At 36.2% G+C, this 20,544-nt stretch overlaps 1 protein-coding gene across 13 annotated transcripts in view; it reads right to left on the bottom strand.

Moving 5' to 3' along the window:
* The window catches only part of CPT1A (carnitine palmitoyltransferase 1A), a 54,928-nt gene that overhangs the window by 22,747 nt on the left and 11,637 nt on the right, over positions 1-20,544 (bottom strand). For all 13 annotated transcript variants that reach the window (XR_014184714.1, XR_014184715.1, XM_082059388.1 and 10 more), the window contains exons 3-12: positions 13,903-14,057; positions 12,662-12,801; positions 11,941-12,112; positions 8,626-8,727; positions 7,807-7,944; positions 6,921-6,998; positions 6,177-6,284; positions 5,069-5,156; positions 1,430-1,625; positions 194-382 (exon numbers count right to left, since the gene is read on the bottom strand). Coding sequence is in view for 11 of the 13 variants with exons in the window: in XM_082059388.1 (XP_081915514.1) it covers positions 194-382; positions 1,430-1,625; positions 5,069-5,156; positions 6,177-6,284; positions 6,921-6,998; positions 7,807-7,944; positions 8,626-8,727; positions 11,941-12,112; positions 12,662-12,801; positions 13,903-14,043 (1,352 nt within the window). In the remaining 2 variants the exon portion in view is untranslated. The remainder of the gene's footprint in view (positions 1-193; positions 383-1,429; positions 1,626-5,068; positions 5,157-6,176; positions 6,285-6,920; positions 6,999-7,806; positions 7,945-8,625; positions 8,728-11,940; positions 12,113-12,661; positions 12,802-13,902; positions 14,058-20,544) is intronic.

Genomic DNA, 20,544 nt, shown 5'->3' with positions numbered 1-20,544 from the left:
TGTACTGAAAGATATCCCTGCTCACAGCAAGGGAGGTGGACTCAATGATCTTAGAAGGCCCCTTCCAACCCAAACCATTCTGTGATTCTATGGAATTTATCAGCATATAACACACTAATTCATAGGTATTAGCCACATGAATTACGGAAATTATAAAACAGAGAAGGTGTTTTCCTCAGAGTCAATACTGTACCTGTCATAACATCTGCCGTGTATTAAGGATTTCGCATATGCATCCAGCGACCTCACTGGATCTTCTTTTCTGTACCCTTGCTCAATGTCATCCAATGTCACAAAAAATGCTGCTTTTTCAACAGCATCTAAGGACTGTTTGTTCTTTCCATGGCTAAAATAAGCCTGTCGAGCTCTAGCCCATGGTACTCTGCAAAAAGAATTTGGTTTATAGCCAAATTACATGAATTTGTCAATGTTTTGTCACCTTTAAGATCACCATGAGGCATTCCTCCAAACTTATCAAATTTGAAGCAACTACATGCATTGCATTTAAACTATATCAGCAGTGACAAGTTCTGAAAATATATGTACAATGTAATCCTAGGAATCAATTCAACATCTCATCACATGTGTGAAGCTTTATCCTCAGAAATCCAGCATTTATGCAGCATAGATCATCTATGATTATATCTAAACAAAAGAAAATATCTATTATATGGAAGAAAAAACAGTAATAATAATGTAAGCAATCAACAGATATTAATATCCATTGTTGTAACAATTAAATCTCAGAGGCGGGACAATTTTCAATTAAAGGTTCCACGGCAAATGCCTGAAACAGATTTGAAGTAAGTCTTGAACAATGTAATTTATGGTTGCACAATGTTTGTTTATAAATTTACGTGTTTTTTCCCCAATGGAAACCTTCTTATGCCCAGTAAGAAAGTATATTAAAGTAGACAGTTATTTCTCTCCCTTGTCCAGAAACACCTAGACAAGTTGAACTAAGTTTGTCACAATTTAATTGAATTCAATGACCTTGTACCTAGAACCAATTGAGCACACACTGCTCTATTTTTACGTGCAAGTCATGAATATAGAGTAACAGATACTGAATTCACATTCTCAATATTAATTTTTAACCCTAGAGTAGATATGAAATTCTAGTAGCTCAATACGTGTAATACTGTAAAGCTTCCGATTACAACTCTTATAGCCACAATTAAACCGAACCTCTCCATGTAAGTATAGGTAATATGTATAAGGGGTTGCTGCTGAAAAATTACTTTTAACTCCATGTAGTTACAAATGACTGAAGAGCTGCTACATGTTAGCAATATACAAAATCAGTGATCAAGGTATTAATAAACTGACTTCAGACTATTTTAAAATTCCAAAGCCAATATTCAATTAGTATCTTACACAACTATTTCTAAATATTAAAATTAATTAAAAAAAACAATAACCACCATACCTATCTCCTGCAGTAAGAGCTGCTAGTTTCTTTTCACCAGTCTGAGGCTCTGAATCATCATCAAGAATTCTTTGCATCTGCTGTTCAATTTCTCGGGGTTTCAACAGTCTACCATCATGGTACAGCCACACCTTGAAGTAACGGCCCTTATGATACACAACTATGTGTTTGCTGTCTTTCACATGCTGAAGAGTATCTAGAATTGCAATCACTTATGTGAAAATACTAATACAAAATACTAATGCACTAAGTAACAGCAAATGCCTACTGCATGCACCACCAGTTAGCCTCAGTTTATCTGTTTTAACAAAGTAATAAATAGTGTGGAATAAACTGCACCCCTATGTTATTTCAGCAAAAAGATTCCTTCATGAAACAAATACTTAGATCTGATAACCATTAGCATATACAGCACCATCATTTTCCATACTGGAGGCCAATATTAAGCTACTAAATCTGTATTTCTGTATCTGTAAAGTGAGCACTAGTAGCATAGTCTCATTAAACAGTCAGCAAAAGAACACGCTAGATGAGTCTGAGGAAAGGTACTTTTCAATCATCTGCGTTCAAGTGCAACTTGTGGTACAATCTGTGGGGAGTCTTAAGAGAGCCCAAATTTAGTACCCTAAGCTTTTGTTCACATCCTGGCAGATGCAGAGTAATACTCCATCTATGGTCAAAAACTGTAATGTTACAGGAGTCAGTGAAGCAGAAGCCTAGGCCACAAATTTTTCCGCACCTTATTATCTTTATGGCTTAATACTGATAAGCCTGAACTTAGTCATGAGGATACTGTATCAAACAACAGATGAAGGTTTCTACAACAGCCATGAAAAGCCCTCAACGGATGAAAACTGTTCACTGAATTTCTTCACTACCCCAAAGAACTGTTATATTTCTATGAAGCTGAAAAAAGCATTACTGAGATGAAGAAACATGATGTTAAAAATGAGGACTGAGTCTAAAAAGTCATGATTCTGAGAGATCCGAGAAACATTGTACCAGGAAAGAGTTCTATACTTTGGGTGCTCTCAGCTGTCCATAAAGTTTTGGTAAGTATGCTCCATCTGCTGAAAAGAAGCAGTTTTATGCTAATCATGCCTTTGCCATTGACCTTGCATTTCTGCCAAAGATAAGATACCTGTGATAAATGTGCCAGGATTGGCAGAAGTGTCACTCCAACTGTCAAGTACCTTAATACAATGGGCTGTGAATTGAAGAGAAACCCCACAGAGGGGAAAAAGAAGCAGCAAAGCAACCAGCTAGTGAGGTAACGTTTTTCTACAATCCCAATCTGCATCAGGATACCCCAAGGCTCTTGTAGATGATGTGTCTGTACAAAAAAGGCAACCTCTTCAGTGTAAAAGCAAAAGTAATTTCATTAGTCATCAACAACTGACTTCGCAACAGTTGTTGAGCCCTGACAATTACCTTTCAGACACCTTATGTGCCTAAATACAGATATATGCACCTGGAGTTTGTTGGGGGGGGGGAAGGAAAAAAGGAAAAAAAACAACCAAAACCACACAAACTAAAACAAACAAACAACCACAAAAACAAACAAACAAAAAAGAGAATGGAAATATTATAAAGGCTCTTCCCTGCTTTAAAAAAAATGATTAATTCCATACTATTTTATTAACAAATATGAAGATTAAATAACTGCTCAAGTAACAGGATACAATGTTCATTAAGATTTTACCACTAATTAACCTGAAGACGTGCCACAGAATTTTCTGTTTGGGCTTGTTTGTTTTTAAATATGCTGCTTTTTCAGGAACTGTAATATACATAAAATACTTTAAACATACTTTTAATCAGAGGGCAAGAAATCAGACCTCCATCAGGGAAGAGTGGGCACATCCCTGTATCTTTTTACAGACTCTATGTTTTTTTATTCTGTAGTTGAGTGGGACTAACATGCCCAAAGACAGCCTGAAACATAAGAATGAGTTACAGACATGCTGCCTTCAAGTGACAGACCATAAGTACGTTCCCAATGGAGGTGACTAACCAATAATCTCTTGCACCCCAAATTCTCAGTGATTGTCCTCTGGACTAATCATGACTGTAAGTATAACTCTGCCAAATGCTGTACTTCATTCTGATGCTGCCACAAAGATGCAATGTTAGATGAACATGTGAACTCAGTTCTAAGAGGTTCTTCAGCATACAACCAGATCACAGAAACCTAGTTATAGCTTAAGCTTTTGTAGAAACCAAAAGAACAACAGAAGCCTCCACTCAAATCTGCTGTGAAGTTATTAGCTTGCTTCTCAAAGAATGAGAAAATGTATAGCAAGGTTGTCTTCCATCTGTGGACTACCATTGTTAGTATTTCTAGATGCAATCTAAAAATTACAGTGACAAAACTCAGGGCAAGGGAAAAGGAAAAAAAAAAGCCACTTCAATATTAAGATCATATAATAATATCATAAAAAACAGCTTGAGCCTGGAAAATTTAGAATAAGCTGATGCAGATCTTTGGAGACTACCTTGGAAAGAACCCCATGATGAACCTTTCAGGATACATTACCTTTAGAAAAATAACACCATATGGAGAAGAATCATCGTCAAGATCTTGTATGATGTATTGACCATCAAAAAAGTATGATATTTTTATGCTGAGATGTAATAGAGAAAAATTTATCAAAGATTTGCCATTGACTAAAGTGAAATGCTTTTATGCTACAGACAGGATTAATGAATGCACGCAATGGAAGCATATGTATGCCTACAGTACCAAAGTGTATATGACCTGTCACTATTATTTTTTTGACTGAGGTAACACGATTGCTTGTGATCATACACTTAATCTCCCACAATAAGCAGAAACTGCAGGAACAGACTCAGGTGAAAATGACCCTGATGTAAGTCAACAGCTGTTCCTCTATTCAACATTAAAATGTGAACAAGTAAGCCACGCATAGCTTAGGATAAACAGACCACTGCTGGGAGTTAGGGCAGGATAGGAACTAACAAAACCCAAAGTATATATTTTCTTAATGTATCACAGAGAAAGTTTTGAACGCAGTCCATATTACAAATGATATCACTTGGCTGATGTCTTGCAGTGCATAGAAAAGGTCAAGGTAACAGTGGCGCTGAAAACCTTGACAGGACTAAGACCGTTCCTGCCTCTAAACCAGGGAAACAACTAGTGGTGAATGTATCTTCATACTGAGAACACATTGGGATGATGTTATGAATCATAAGCTGAAGGGAAAAAGGGAAGATGAACAAAGCAGAAGATTTTTAAATGGTTGAGATAAGAGAACACAACTTGTAATTACAAAGAAAAAAACACGTATATCAAAGGATCATGAAAGACTAGAATGGAGAAAAGTAAAGTTTATAAATAAATTAAAAACATGGGGCAGACAACAGTTTATTGAAGTTAGTTTTTAATTTAAGTAAATGAAAAAATACATAAAACACTGAAGAAGTGCAAAATTACCCTAAGAGGAAAAACATCTATGCACTTTACAGCAATTCATTACTTCCTGAGTATCGTAATACAGTATTGGTGTGCTCTTGTGTCTGTCAGATCCTTATCTGGAAAAACAGGATTTCAGCAGAAAATACCCCAAAAACTGAATTCCATTAAGATGTTTATTGTCCTTGGCTGGCCCTGCTTACCTGATTCCTCTCCTGGGATACGGGAAGTATTAAACATTCGTTCCCACTGAGCTGAGCAGAGTGGAACAGTAGATCCCATCAGAAGAATCTGTTCCGCAAATGTACATTAAAATGTAATATTGCATATACAATTAGCAAATTAAAAAGTAAAGTAAAAACAGGATCTGGTTAAAGGCTGTAGAACAGTAAGACTTGTAATATATCAACTCTTTACACCACTCTACCCCCCTGCCCTGTTCACTCTCTTTCCTTGAACTATATGTAGAAGATTCTACTGACATTCCAGTAGCTGTATTTTTTTCCCTCCTACCAAAAGCTCACCCTTCAGGAGGTATGACTGAAGCTAGCTAGCATCGCAAATACAAACACCTCTCAATGGCCATTCTGGATGCAAAACTTACACATGCAGCATGCATAACCCTTTAATTTCTTCTTTTAGAGCTACTTCTGGCTGTGTAAGAACAGAAGTTCACATTTCTCAGATTTGTATTTACATACAACTAATCATATCACTGTCATGGCCTTCAACAAAACTACTTAGTTGTTTCCACAATATTTGTTTGCTACATCACACAGCCACAGGACAGAAATTCAGAATGAGATTCACCTTGCCTTTCCTTTGCTACCTAGAAATTAGTGCAACACAGGATTTTATCATCATTTAGACTTAGGCTGCCACTGGCCCACTCTTGGCCTTTCAAGGTCCTTTGTCCTGACCACCCATTGTGCTCATGCTTCATGATACCACAGACTTTTCAGACTTCAGTGGCCCAAAAGTACCATTACATGCTTAGTCCATATAGCATCTGTTATATGGAATACTTAGCGTATGCAAATACAAGCCTCTACTTGTCTTTTGGGCAAATGTGTATATGAATTACAAATACTGCCATTAGTTGGCAGAATCATGTATTTTTGATAGCTGGTAGTTTCTGCCCATGTGCAATTCAAGTGATAGCAAAGATGTTTGGGACCACAAGTTTAGTTACATCTTATATGTAGTTCTGACAATAAGACATTCCTCTCCTCTTCCATTCTGAAAACTGATCAACTTCTTACAGACTGTGCTGAAAAAAAAATCAGAAGCCATTTACACTGATATACATACTGGCTTGATTTCTTGTCTGTCCAGTTTTTTCCGATAAAGCAGAATGGCATGGATAACATTACCAGCTCTAGCTGCCTGCAGGGTTGTAGGAGATAAATAAAGGAAGTCCTGTAAAGTACATAAGAATCATTAGTTATGATTACCAGACTACATGTTAAAAAAAATACTGATAGCATGCCTCATCCACATTCTTAAAGTTTATTCTGTTCAATACCACAAAGGCTTCAAAACACATGAAGTGCACTAGTGCTACAAGCTGATGACTTGAAACTTAAATTTCTTCAACAGTCACAATCTCATTAAATAGCATCAACCTAAAACACATGATAGCTGTTAATCTCCCAGTAGAAAAGACAAATGTTGCTTAAAACTTGAATCCAAGACTACCATATTTCCTCTTTTTGCTTTCAGTTTTACATCCCCTACAGACATCTCTGGATATGAGCACACCCTTTGGTGAACTGTGCTACCCATGAAGCTTTTGAAAGATTGGTTGTTGCAAAAAGTACAAAACTGTGTAAGTCATTACTGCATGAGTTTGCCTAAGTGGCAGATGTGCTAAGTTTATTATTAAGACAGCATTGTACTTAAGACATTGGCTGCATATTATGGGAAGAAAGAAAAACAAAGGTCACATACTCAGTGGCAATGGATTTGTAACAGAAAGATAGCACAAAATAAGTTACCTGACAGAAATTTTACAGTGCTTCTTTGGCATATAAGGTGTTTATAGTATTTACCTACCATTGCAAAATAGTTGCTATTAACCATAATTGGCCCACGTCCTCTAAGGTAGACATATTCTTCCCACCAATCACTAACCTGTAGTAGGAAGGAAAACAAAAGCAGTAATATCTCATAATTTCCACAGTTTGTGTCTTCTGTGTTAATGACTCCACAACACAACATTCCATACAGAAGCAGAAAAAAAACTGCTAGCTTTCCTCCCCTTCGTACAGACAAACAAAAAACCTAATGTGCTAAACTTCAGGGAAAAGAGCAAAAAAAAGGGGCAAAAAAATTAAATTAAATGCAGTTGTAAATCTCTGATAAGTTGCTGAAGAAGTCATCATTTTCAGATAGTATTTAAAATCTATCTGATCTCCTGACTGTTTTGCAGCCTTTGCCAAGACACTATAGCACAGCTTTGGCTACTGGGTACAGCTAGATGTTAGATAATATATCAGGAAGGAATTATATCACAGTTCTCATTATGACATCGGATTTGGGTTTTTCTTTTGGTAAATAAATAAATAAATAGATTTGCCACCATGAAAAACCAACAACCTTAATGTTTATTTCTCTTCCACATGCGTCAGCTTCTCTATATGAAAAAGTTGTCCTAAATCACTCTTCTCAAAAGCAATCTTCACAGGAAAAGCTAAATTGCCTGCTCCAGAATAACAAACACAAAATGAGGATTCATTCTTTCAAATTCCGTTCACCACAATGTTTGTGTACCAAATCGCACAGATTACTTCTGTGCAAATCAGGTGGTCTCCAATGCACTTTACAAAAATATTAGGCAGTTTCAATTGCTGCCTTATACATTTAAGAAAGAAAGTCAAAAAAGGCAACAGGGAACAAATTAAGTCATTAGAATGACTGAGCCTCCTATTTATCTACTCACATAGTTTGTGGCCCACCAGGATTTTAGCTTCAAATACCACTGAAGCCTTGGTCCCAAATTAAATGCAAAATCTTTGGCAAGACCCTCCATTCTTCTGAAATCTCCATCATCCATAAGTGGCCGAACAGATTCTAGATACTAGAATACAGGAAAATAATCAGCATCAGTATAGCAACTAATAGATAGCCTCTCGCCATTCCTACACAAAACGTGTGACCAGTAGACAAAGATTATCCAGACTCAATTCATAAGGTTGTTAAAACAACATAAGGTTGTTAAAATAACAGTATAAACTCTTCTAAATATCTGCCTGCAAACTAAAAAAATGAGATCCTTTTCCAGACATTTGTCAGCAAATCACAAGTGGAAGAGTTTACTTTGCTGAAGGTACATTTTTCCACTCAAAAAGGGAAGACATACTGCTGGTTCAGTAGAGATATTTTTTTAATCTCTAAAAATCAAATCTTCATCTCCTGTGACATTCTATCCTACTTACACACTTTGCTATAAGGTTTTGTGTCATAAAACACACATAAATGTTTAAGCTGGGGATGATCAAGTCAGTATGATTCAAAAGCCCTGGAGATTACACTTTGTTGCATAATTCATCCAATATGAACTATGCCACCTTCAAATTGTCACCAGTTTCAGTAGTTTGTCAAAGCCTGTATTTTAATTTCTATGCACAAGTTTTTAATCCATTATACCACATTAACACCACCATGGAATATTTTCATAAGACATGGCAAAAAACCCCACAATGACATATGAATATGGATTCAGTGTTACCGAAGAGAATGAATTAATGAATGTACACACCCTATTGACTGTGTCTTTAACAGCTGGAACAGGCAATCGTGGTAAAGATGTCTGGAAACTGTATAACATGGGTTTTCGTCCTGAGAAGAGTTTTACAAGTGCCTAAAAAAAACCCACAAAAACCAAAAACAACACCTTAAATTATCAGGTTCAACAAAAGAAAAAAAAAAAACAACAGAGTAATAAAGCATAATATAACTTGTAGTTCTTTTCACTGGTAAATTATACTGCACTAGAATTAGGAAACTACTATATTTATCACTGTTTCACAAATAAAAAAGGCCATGACACAAACTAACTTCCTAAAGGTTAAACAACAGAGTAGTGGAAGAGAAAGAGAGTGATAGTCATTTCTGACTTCCCACACAATCTTCTGGTTGTTAGACAATATTGTTTATGAATGGCACACACTGACCTCAGAGTTACTTAGCATTTCTTCACACATTTCCCTCTGTAAAGATTAAAAAAGCAACTCTACCAGCTGATCTTTTACTACATAGTAGATACTACAAGAATATCTATTTTGTGCTACAAAAAAGGAATCATTATCAAGCCCATCACTCTGCTAAAGATCTTAAATAACTACAGTCACCTTTAAAAATAATAATTATGCTTTGTAAGCATGGTTTAATATTTTCCGAAGTTATGTCTCAATATCAATAATACTATTGATGCTACAGGGAGCTTCTTCAAGCATGAGTCTATCTCATATAGTCTACTGCATGATTTGAACATACCAAATTGTGCAAGCATGCCAGCGTTATACTCAGAGCTTGTATTAAAAAAACAAAAAACTAACAACAAACAACAACAATAACAACAACAAAAAAATAACCCAGCAACAAAAATAACCCCAACGAAACAAAAAAGCCAGAGATTACAGTTCCCATCCCAGCTGAAGACAGAAGCAGCATTTCTATGAGTACCTCTCAGCTGTGATACACACTAGACTGAAAGTCTAGACCATGCAACTTCTAGGCTACACGAGAGAATTTTGACATTATCACCCTATTTCGGCATGAAAGTAAGGTCAAGTACTACACCAACAATCCAATGGTTAAAATGCTGAGCTTTTCCCCTTGCTCTTAGTTTCCTTGGTCAGCACAGCTAGAGGAGGTTGTTTGAGGCAGCAGAAAACTTAAGAATTGCAGAGGATTACCAGCAAAGACTCCCCTGCAAATGGATCTGTATCAGAGCTGTCAGATGTACGTAGGTGCACCACAGTGATCAGCCCAATGAAATCTAGTACTTCACAGCAAGATAAATTTGAAGCTAGGTGAGAAATTAAAGCTTATATTTTCTCAAGAAAATCTAATTCCATACTTGGAGACAATTTTATTCCAGAACTCTTGGGCCAGGAAAGGCTGAAATTATCTTCAGACAGAGAGTACCTGCTCAACTGACAAAACCAGCAAACATAAGACACAGTATTTATCTCTTAAGGAAACTTGCAGCATAGAATTTTCAGCAGTTTGAGATCATTAAAGTGATCTGACAGACGTGCATACCTAATTACAACTCTCATTTCACGTGCAGACATAGCAAATAATCTCATTCTTGCATGCATTGCATCTGTTCACAGATTATTATTATTTTTTAACCTTTTTTTTTTTTTTTTTTTTAAACTGTCACTAATACTTGGATTTTTCCCTAATCCTAGTACAGGAAATTTGACTTCAGGAGATGAAATATGTTCATTAAAAGTGCCACCAGACATCCAACCAGCCTGAAAATCCTTTGAACTGTGACTGAAATCAGAGCTCAGGTCTGCATGACTATTTGAACAGAAGACAGTATATTCATGATAGCATTTTTCATGCAGTTAATCAGCATGAAAAACAGCTAATAATAATAATAAACAACCATAATCAAACAAAAAACCCCACACAACAGGAAAACCCCTCCAGAAAATTACACAATATTTAAGGATAATAAAAATCTAGGAAGCTAAGGTACTGTTTTACTACAGAAACCAGTCTCCTCTTTTGTTGGGACTTGCTAAAGAAAAAGGTATTAAAATAGAGCTTCATGTTAAGTATAAATGAGACACTGTTGGGCACACGCCTTTATAGTGTTCTGTCTTTTAAAACATATAATACACAACAAAATATAATACACAAAATACATATGCAACATATGTAATAGACAAAAATGGATAAATAGAATATGCAACAAAGCATGGTAAGTAGTATTACAGATCATACTGTTTAAGGTTGATAAGGCAATATTAATGGCTTTAAAATATCTATCTGGAAGGACATGCTGAAAACTCAGACAGCTGTAGCTTCAAGCAACTGACAGAAAGCGTTATGATTCAGATGCTGTACTGCACAAATTTGAGTCATGAGGCTCCTGATACCACTTCCAGGAGAACCTATTAATTAGAAATTTCATTGTAACAGTTGAACATTAAATTCCACTCTGGATACCTGCTATTGAGCATACTTCCTAATAAACCATGACATGTTCTTAGTCTAACAGACATCAGCTAATTTTTGAGGCTGCAGAGACTAATTTTGTTGTAGCAGGGCACTTAAGTTATTTCTACAACAATACTAGCAAAAGTGAGTTGAAACAACCAAATCCAAGTAACAGAAACCCACCGCTTCTCTTGAAACAGGTACATGTACATGTCCTCACATTTCCAACTCATTTTAGAGTCATACCACTAAATCAAATGAAAGGACATTCAATATTATTTTCTTCAAGCATAAGATCAATTTTAGAATGGATGAATAGAAATCCTAAGATTTCAACAATTAATTAGGGTAGCACTTCCTGGGGAGGACAAGATTCATTGGTACTGCAGCCCAAGCTCTTTAATCAGTAGCTGTATGCAGACAAAAAGTAGGTATTTGTGTCACACTATCCCAAGGCACTGGCAATTTTAGATGTTATTCTTGAGGTCTTTACTTTTCATTCTGCAAGGCCATCCTGAATAGTTTAATTATCGTGTCAGAAGGATGACAGTAATTAACAGAAGTACAGGGCGTTTCAAAAAAGATGGAACCAATTTTGAATCACTATATCTCTGCAGCCATGAACTGCCCATGAACAAAACTCTTACCACTTGAAAGGGTGGGTAACCCTTTATGGTAAACCACTGTAAATTTTTGTTTTTGCAACATGTTGCCATCATGAAATATACTGCTTTGAAACTGGGTCCATCTTTTTGAAACACCCTGTATCTACCTAACAACATCCTGTCCCATGACACAGAAAACACAAGCAAGGAAAAACCTACAAAAATTTTTCTTTTAGGGCTTTGAATACAGATCAGATAGAGGATGAAACAGGAAGACAATATATCCTTACCATCCAAACCCTCGTGCCTGCAGAAAGTTTGCCGTGTTCAGCGAACATCCAACCATGATAGGAAAGCAGCATTTTTAGAGAGTAGCGCATTGTGACAATAAGGGCAACCCAAAGCCCTGTGCCAAAAAGTATTCCACTCACGATGTTCTGTGTTTGGTTTGACATACAGCCACTATTCAAAACAAAAGCCAGCATGTGTCAGTTAATGTCAGTTTAAGTTCTAAAGAGAATCTAATATTGCAAACCAAATCTAGTGGTACTACAGGCAGGCATTACACAAGCTCCATGCCTGTTTAACCCTTTTTCATGAACTCCTTTCCAAACACCCTCTCATGTGCCAGCATGTGCCAGTTAAAGTCAGTTTAAATTCTAGAGAATCTAATATTGCAAACCAAATCTAGTGGAACTACAGGCAGGCATTACACAAGCTCCATGCCTTTTTAACCCTTTTTCATGAACTCCTTTCCAAACACGCTCTCATGCAGCAAGATCAAAAGCCCCAGAAGTTAGCAAATGTGCTTTCCAAATATCCAGAAAACAACATATTAATACTGGTATAACAACCAACCTATTTCATACCCTCATACATTTGCTTACTGGGCTTATTCTGTCACAAACATACTACTCAAAACCTGATACACTTGAACAGGATTATCTTTAAGAGTAGCTACAAATAAAATTCAGTTCCTTTAGAGGAACTGTAACTTTGCAATCTACTTACGTTGTATCAAGTGTTCGGTTGATTTTTGCTATTATTCCTAGAGAAGGATCGATTTTGGCATACATTGTTGACATCACACCCACAACTACAATAAGCCAGCTAGATGGGCTAGCAGGATAAACGCCAGTGATAATTCCATTCTGGAAAGAAAAGCCTTCACATAATTTTTTCATACCAAAGTTGCTGACTTCATATTACCATGGAAAGAAACAAAAATCAACGCAGTTAAGTAATTTAGTTTTAAACAAGAAGTTAAGATTATCCAACATTTGCTTACGTAAGTTTAATTCAGGAGTAGGGAATGGATTTACTCAAGTTCAACCACTACAGAAAATTGTCACAATGATACAAAGAATTAAAGGAACTTTTAAGTTCTTTTGTAGACAACATTGATCCTGCTGCAAATCTTACTAAAAATACTGAAATTAGCAAACAACTTTGGAACAAACAACAATTCAACAATTCCCACTTCCACCGAGTTAGGCCTCTCTTAAATGAATACATGACAAAAATATACTACTGAACAGGACACTGAGAACCAGAATGAAGAGGGCTTTTATATAATTTAAACAGTCCTTCTCATAGCTTTATAAGATTTTATTATGACTACAGTTAAAAATATCTTTTTGAAAGAGATTTTGAAGATAGCCTGTAGCTCATCTACTTTGCTACTAATAAAATAGATTCTTAGCATTTATGATGCCATGAACAAAACAATAAATTCACAACAATCTCTATTAAATACCTCATTAGAGACATTACTACTTAGCATAACTCATACAAGATTAGGTTTAGGTAACTTTTTCAAAAGAGCATTCTCCTTAATTTGAAAATTTAATTGTGGCAAAGAATTCATAAACACACATGTAGTCTTGTACCTCCAAGTGTTGTGACACTAAAAATCACAATTACTTATATCTGACTTATGCTAAAAGATTACATAATTACATGATATATTATGACATGAATGAAATAAATTAAAGCTATTGTTTATTTCTACATCTGTTTCATCTTTCTTCCGTAGAATAAATCAAAAATACATATCCTTTTAGTCTTTACAGTATCACCCAGCCTACCTTCCTCAGTATCCCTTGTCTGAAGCAAAACCCACACAAGTCTTTCACAATAAGGAACTTTATTTGCCATGAAGGCAAAAAAAAAAAAGTTCTGCCTAAACAAAATTTCAATAAATCTATAAAACATTGAATAATCCTCATATTTAGTGGACTTATGTAAAATACCTTGAATCTGATGAACTTTTTCTTCCATGAATGGACACCAGATAGGTAAATTTGTTTGAGTGCCTCATGGCTCATTCGCAGGTCAATCCCATCTGGAGTTACTGTAAATTGAAAAGCTACTGCTTGATGAGCTTCTGCCATTTTCAGAAAGAGTTCTGTCAAAAAGCAAAGTTAAAAAAATTATTTCCCTTTTCTTTAAAGGAACTAGGAGCTGGTCCGTTTCTAGCAAGATACCTTCTACACACTAATTTTGGGAAATATTTCCTAGTATACCAAATTTACATACAGTACTTGTCTCTTTCTCATAGGCTATGCTTATAGTTGAAGAGTCCAGTATGTTAATCAATGTACCTGTTCTAACAGCCACAGATGAAAGTGGAAGCAGAACACTCTCATGTAATGTGGGCCTTTTGCCAGGACAACAGTAAGCTGAATATGGTACATATGTGCAATATATAAAAATTCAGAGTAGAGCAGAAAATTAAGGCCATAACATTTAGAGAAAGCATCTTGCAGGTACATAGCCTCTCATTCTGTAATAATAAAGGAGATTCAGAAAACGTGGTTTGTTTTGTTTTCATTTTGAAACAAAAGGTATTTAAAGTCTGCACCTCAGCTAGCAAAACAAAGCTGCTTCTGGCCATATCTTCCTGTGAATTTATTTTCACTTCTTAATATCAAGCTGATTAGTAATTAACAGCAATAAGGCACTATAGCCCCAACTATTCGGAGCTGAGGAAACCAAATCACAGCTATCAGAAAAATGACCTTCACATAAACAAATCTGAAATTAAGATTAAATTTAATTAAACTGCAGCTCAGTTTAACTACCCAAATGAATATCAGCAACAGTGGCAATATAGACAAAAGAACATAATAAGGAGCAGGCATAACAAGCTCAAATTAAAACCACTGGAAGTTAAAACAGAAATGTAAGGGTGATTCTGTTTACATATTTATGTCTCAACTCTGAGGATACAGCCAATTCAAACTGAACTTTATGCTCTTATTTATCCGTTTATCTCCATAGCTACTTTATTCCCACAACCAGCATTTCTATGTAAGTACCCTTCCTTGGAAGTTACCCCTACTCATCTTTAATTCAGAGTGACGTCATTTTAGCATTTATGATCAGAATTTTTGCAGACAGGCTCTATGCATAACATTGAAATTGTCCAAACTACACATTCCTGACTTGTGCTTCTGAAGTCTTTTGTCCACATTAATTTCCTGGCATATCAAAACTGCTGTGCATAATCCTAAAAACAACACCATCTTAGAAGGCAGGTAGGTAGAGGAATACATAATCCCACACGTAGGTCAGGATTCAAGCGCAAGTTTTCACTTCACATTTTTACTGGTACAAAAGCCATTATCAAGTGTTTTAAGGTGGCACTGACATTTCCATTTAAGCAAAATCAAAAGAAAATACAACTACTTCATGCCTTTTGAATCCTAAAGGCTGAAACAGATGTTTCTTTTGCAAACCTGAAGCCTAGATTTTGTAATCGAACTTAAATTCTGGTTGATGTTCACTCCCAGTTGAAGAGCATATGAGGGCTATCCAGTGCAGTTCAGCTGGGCACATCAAAAACAGTTTATTATGACTGTAGTGCTGCTCCTCTTGTCTGTAAATATTCTACTATGCCAAAGTCCTCTGGCACATAAGGAAGGGGTACAAAGGTGTGTGAGTAGACAACTAGGGAATATAAGCATTGGGAATGCTGCAGTAATAGTAGGCTTAGGAAACAAATACATAATATAGAAAGAGAAGGATCATTAGGTAGAGATGAATAATATTAAATGCTGTTGCATAGCATCTAGTAAGGTTGCTGTCAAATAGGCAGTTATGGTTTGCAATATTTAAAGTGCCTATCCCCAGACCAGCCTCAACTACTGGTACAGTGGCTGATGGTAATTCATAGATCTCCCAAATCCATCAGCCACCGCTCAAGTTATAGAGGCTGAGTTCTGGGTGAATCGGGCTTCTGGGTTTCCAGAAGGGTAGATAAAGCTCACAGTGTCATACAGATAGTATGAAATCTGATCTATGCAGTGTCTGATTCAGACAACAAAGAAACAAAATCAGTTTTGAACACCAGATTCAAAACCTTTATGACAAGCCCTGTATGCCCTAGTAACAACCGCAATTTGTCATACTTAATGGCTCCATCACTAACAACTGCTATTTGTGGTACTTAATGACTCCATCACTAACAACTGCTTATTCATCGGGCCCTTGCTGTAGACAAGTATCAGGAAGTCAAAGTTAACTGCCCATCCATCTATTTAAATTGTGCATCATCAGTTCAACATTGAGACCAAAACTGCAAGAGAGCAGTAAAACAGAGACAGGCAGCTGTAATACATATTATACGCTGGGGTGAATAAGGTTTGCAAAAGAGGAAAGAACTCAAAGTAAATAATTCATCATATGTTTAGCATCCTGTTAAGACTAGGATGGAAAAAAAAAAAAAACAACAACAAACCAAACCAAAACACAACAAAACAAAAAACACAACAAACACCACCAACAAAAAAAACCACCAACCAAACACAGACACACACAGCAAAAACAACCATATTCCCATACAGAGAACCAGGCACCTGAATTTATCTCAAGAAGGGCCAACAGGTTCTCTAGTTCACTCATGGAATTTTATATTCTGGAATGCCAGTGTTTTAAGCACCAGATCAACTATTTTCTATTACCCTCCAACTCCTCTGTGACTTCTCAGCCTGGGAATTTGTAACTACCCTCCTCTCTTTTTGAAGAGAAAGAATTTCAGGAACCCTTCCCTTCTTAGGCACATGCATGTCTACTGTCCAAGACAAAAACAAATTATAAATAGCATTCATAATAAACAGTCAACATTATATTTTAATGAATTAAAACTTAGCATGATTATAAAATTAAATAAGCCTCAATAAGGAAAATATTCCTTATGCCCAAATGAAGAAATATTAATCCAGCAAGAACTAATCCTGAATCAAGCAAACAAGCCCTGAAAACAAAGACAAGTCTAGTTCTAGAACTGTATTACTTGACCCTAAGATGTGAAACAATCAAATGGCTTGTTTCTTTTCATATCGTTTTCCTCTACTTAAGAAAACTGTAAGCCTTTAACACTGTTCTGAATTATGATGCCTGAAGTCTCTTTCTTTGAACGGTTATTTTCCTCCTTAAAGGCCAACTCAGTCATAAGCTGCTCTACACTTCCCCTCCTTTGCATTCCTCTGCTATCACGTGCTTGCTAGCAAAGTAGGTAAAAGGGCACAGGCAAGATGAGCATGCGTTAGACTTACAAACTCCAACTTGCCAGTGTTAGTAAGGCAGCACCCACATCAGTCAGCTAACTAACACTGAAACAGTAACTTCTTCTAACTTGAGGCATTTTGGTCAGCAAAATATTTCTGTACAGTGTATACTAATTAACCTAACTCCCAACAAAGAGCCATAAACAAGAGGTTTTGACTTTCTTAGCCATTTACCCAAGTTTTACTTAAATGGGGGAGGGGGGGAAGGCACAATAATTTCTAAAAGTAATCTGGAATGGCTACTTCATTATTTGCAGTATTCTCTCATAATGTTAGTGTATCTTAAAACACCTACTTGCCCCTTAAAACTTGGTTTATTTTTTTCCTTTTTCTTTTTTTTTTTCCTTTTTCTTTTTTTTTTTTTTTTCTTTTAATTAAAGGAGAAAGCTGCTTATTCCTTGCTCTTTTCTGGTTATACTTCAATTCAGACATGCTGTAACAGCTGCAGGTGTTTCTCTTCTTCCCTTTTCATATGTCTGCTTGAGCCAATAAAAACTTACCACATTGTTTCTCCATTGTTATAAAAAAGTACAGCTAAGTTGGACATCACTTTTAAGTCAAGAGAACACATAGCACACTAGAAGGCCCTAATCCCTGATGGTCTGAAAAACTACCCTACTATGTCTACTATACATAAAGCCTCCTCAGACTGCTGGTTTTGCAATTTCAGGATATTTACAATGCAAAGACCAAGGTTCAAATTGCAGACTGCTCACAGACCTTATTTCAGGTTGCAGACACCGAATGAACTCTGTGTTAGGGCTTATAGGTTCCTACAGCCACAGAAGGAGATGAGGACCTCAGGTCTGGAAAATTTGAAGCTAAAAAGAGATCCCATGTACAGGATGTTTGCATTTAGTCAGTCATGCAAGAAGTCATTTGTGGTTGGTAATGTCTCTCTGAAGCACATCACACAACACCTAAAAGATAGCAAAAGAATTACCATGTGCATCTTAAAAAGCACCAAGCCATGATACAAACATTAAATGTATTGTAATGTGTTGCACAAAACACCATGAAGCAGTTACTTTTAGAAATGCTATTGAGATGAACCTGTATGTTGCTGTAGATTTCATGAGCTGTATATGGATAAAATGATATTTCTAAAAAAAGTAAAGTCACCACCTCTACTTCACAAAAAGCAACTCATCTGCTTTTAAGGGGATATCCATGTATGACATTTTCTTGTCCACAACACCATGCCACCTCTTATCTCAGAACTCATCTTAGCCACTTGCTTCACGCAGATGCAAGGTACCAAAAATAAAGCAATGAGAAGCATCTTGTCACATAGGTAGTGTCTTCTGACTCCTGCTAAGTTCCTACTAGCAAGTTTAAAAATAAAAAACAAACAAATACAAACAAAAAACACAAAAACTCCACACACAAAAAAACTCCCGAACAAAACAAATGAACCCTCCCCGCCCCCCCAAAAACAACCCCAATACAACACCTTGAAGAATTCATTGTTCCTTTCTTAAAATAAACTCACAACTTCAAAATTTTCCTTTCTTAGAATAAAATCACAACCTCAAAATTTAGCTTAGTGTTCATGTTTCAAATAGGAATAGAGACTGGTGAGAGAAAAGAGTGATACTAAATAATTTACAATAACACTGTTTAAGGAAGTTTTCAGGATGGGAATGGGAGAGAGATATCAGTTGAAAGCGCATTAAACTGAATTTTAATTAGGAAACATACTTAGAACTATATAAGATTTCCATTTAAAGCTAAACACTTTGAACTCAGAGGGTCTTGGGAAACCAAGCAAGTGCCCCAATGTCTTTCTCTGTCTCCCAACCAGTTTATTTCAAAGAGAAAAAGGAAAGGGCGGGAATTCCATTTACATCAACATGCAGAGCAATAAGAGTTACTGTTTGAATGTTACAAGCAGCCGTACAGAACAGGAAAAAAATTATGGAGCTCTCATAAGTTCTTAAACATTGAAAACATTGAAGAAGTTTTACCCAGTATCTTATTGACCACACATCAGATGTCCCTTCACAAGAGATGAGCTTGCTACAGCTATTGGAGGGAAACAGACAACCAAAAAACATGTTTTGACACTTTAGATCACTGAATTATAAGAGTCTGTGGACAAACTTAATGAAATTAGAGCCAGTGTTAAAACACTAGAACACCTACGCTGTGTTTGTGCTAAGACAACGATCAAGTATTTCCTCTCACCTGTTTAAGCTGTTAGAGAGAAATTTGCATTTTTCACTCTCCCAGAAAGCCTAAAGTATGAATGTATTTTGTTCTACACAAATCAATTAATAACTGTTTATGCCCAAATCCGTTGATTTCATACCAGATAGTAAACTAAAAGCAAGAGAATTCCAAACACTGAGATGTCCATCCAAGTCACTTCATGCATTATTCCAGGCATCCAGTACCACCTACACAAAGTAATTCAGATTACTCTATGGCAGCTGAACAGTTTTGGGCTCCCCAGTAAAACAGAGAAATGAAACTACTGGAGAAAGTCCAGTGAAGAGCCACTAAGAGCACTAAGGGCTTGAAGCATCAATCCTCTTTTTCATACAGTTTTAACTGTATACGTAGCTGAGACGATTTATGAAAGGATTTTAAGGAGATTTTACTAATAGATCTGCTTCAAAAAATAAATTTACTTTAGAACACTAAGGCCTGAACAAGAAACCCTGTGCTTCAGGTGCTTTCAATGAACAGAACACCTGGGAAGTCAAACTGGTAGCAGCAGTCAAGCATTCAAAAGGAAAAAGTTTTCAGCTGGATTTTGCAGCAGAATTTTTACAGAGATTTTAAAATTATCATCTGAATTTTTCAACATGATTCCAGTAACTTTGCCCTCACTAAAAAGCACCAGCAGGCCACCGTACAAGGTTTTTGAATATATGTTGGTATTTTAAACACCACTACAATGTCCAATGAGAGCCTGCAAATCTTAAGGCAGCAGGTAAACTTCTGGAGCTAACCTTAAGTGCCTTGTGTACTGTAGTGATACAGTGGGAAAAAGTACAAACTCCTAATAAAAAACAAGCCCTTGGAATTTAATGTTACATTTAATGTTCCGTATCTAGAGGAAAGATTGACTGTTATTATTGGATTAAGTAAGCCCAATTATCAATAGTAGAAGTGACTTGACTTCAATAAAGTGTTTTCATGAGGTCTTCTATAAATGCAGTGGCTTCAGACACTAAAGTATATGCTGTACAGCAGCATCCAGCACTCAGTAACTCAAGGGCTCATCTGCTCTTATGTAACTGCCTCCCCATCACTATCTGATACAAAAACCAAAATGCTAGAGGGTCAATTAAGGAAGGCAGCCAACCAGAGAATGCA

Source organism: Streptopelia decaocto (genome assembly GCF_964273445.1).
Source record: "Streptopelia decaocto genome assembly, chromosome: 7".
In the NCBI taxonomy this organism is placed as follows: domain Eukaryota; kingdom Metazoa; phylum Chordata; class Aves; order Columbiformes; family Columbidae; genus Streptopelia; species Streptopelia decaocto.
The sequence above is the reverse complement of the archived record's forward strand: the minus strand, read 5'-3'. Positions and strand labels throughout refer to the sequence as shown.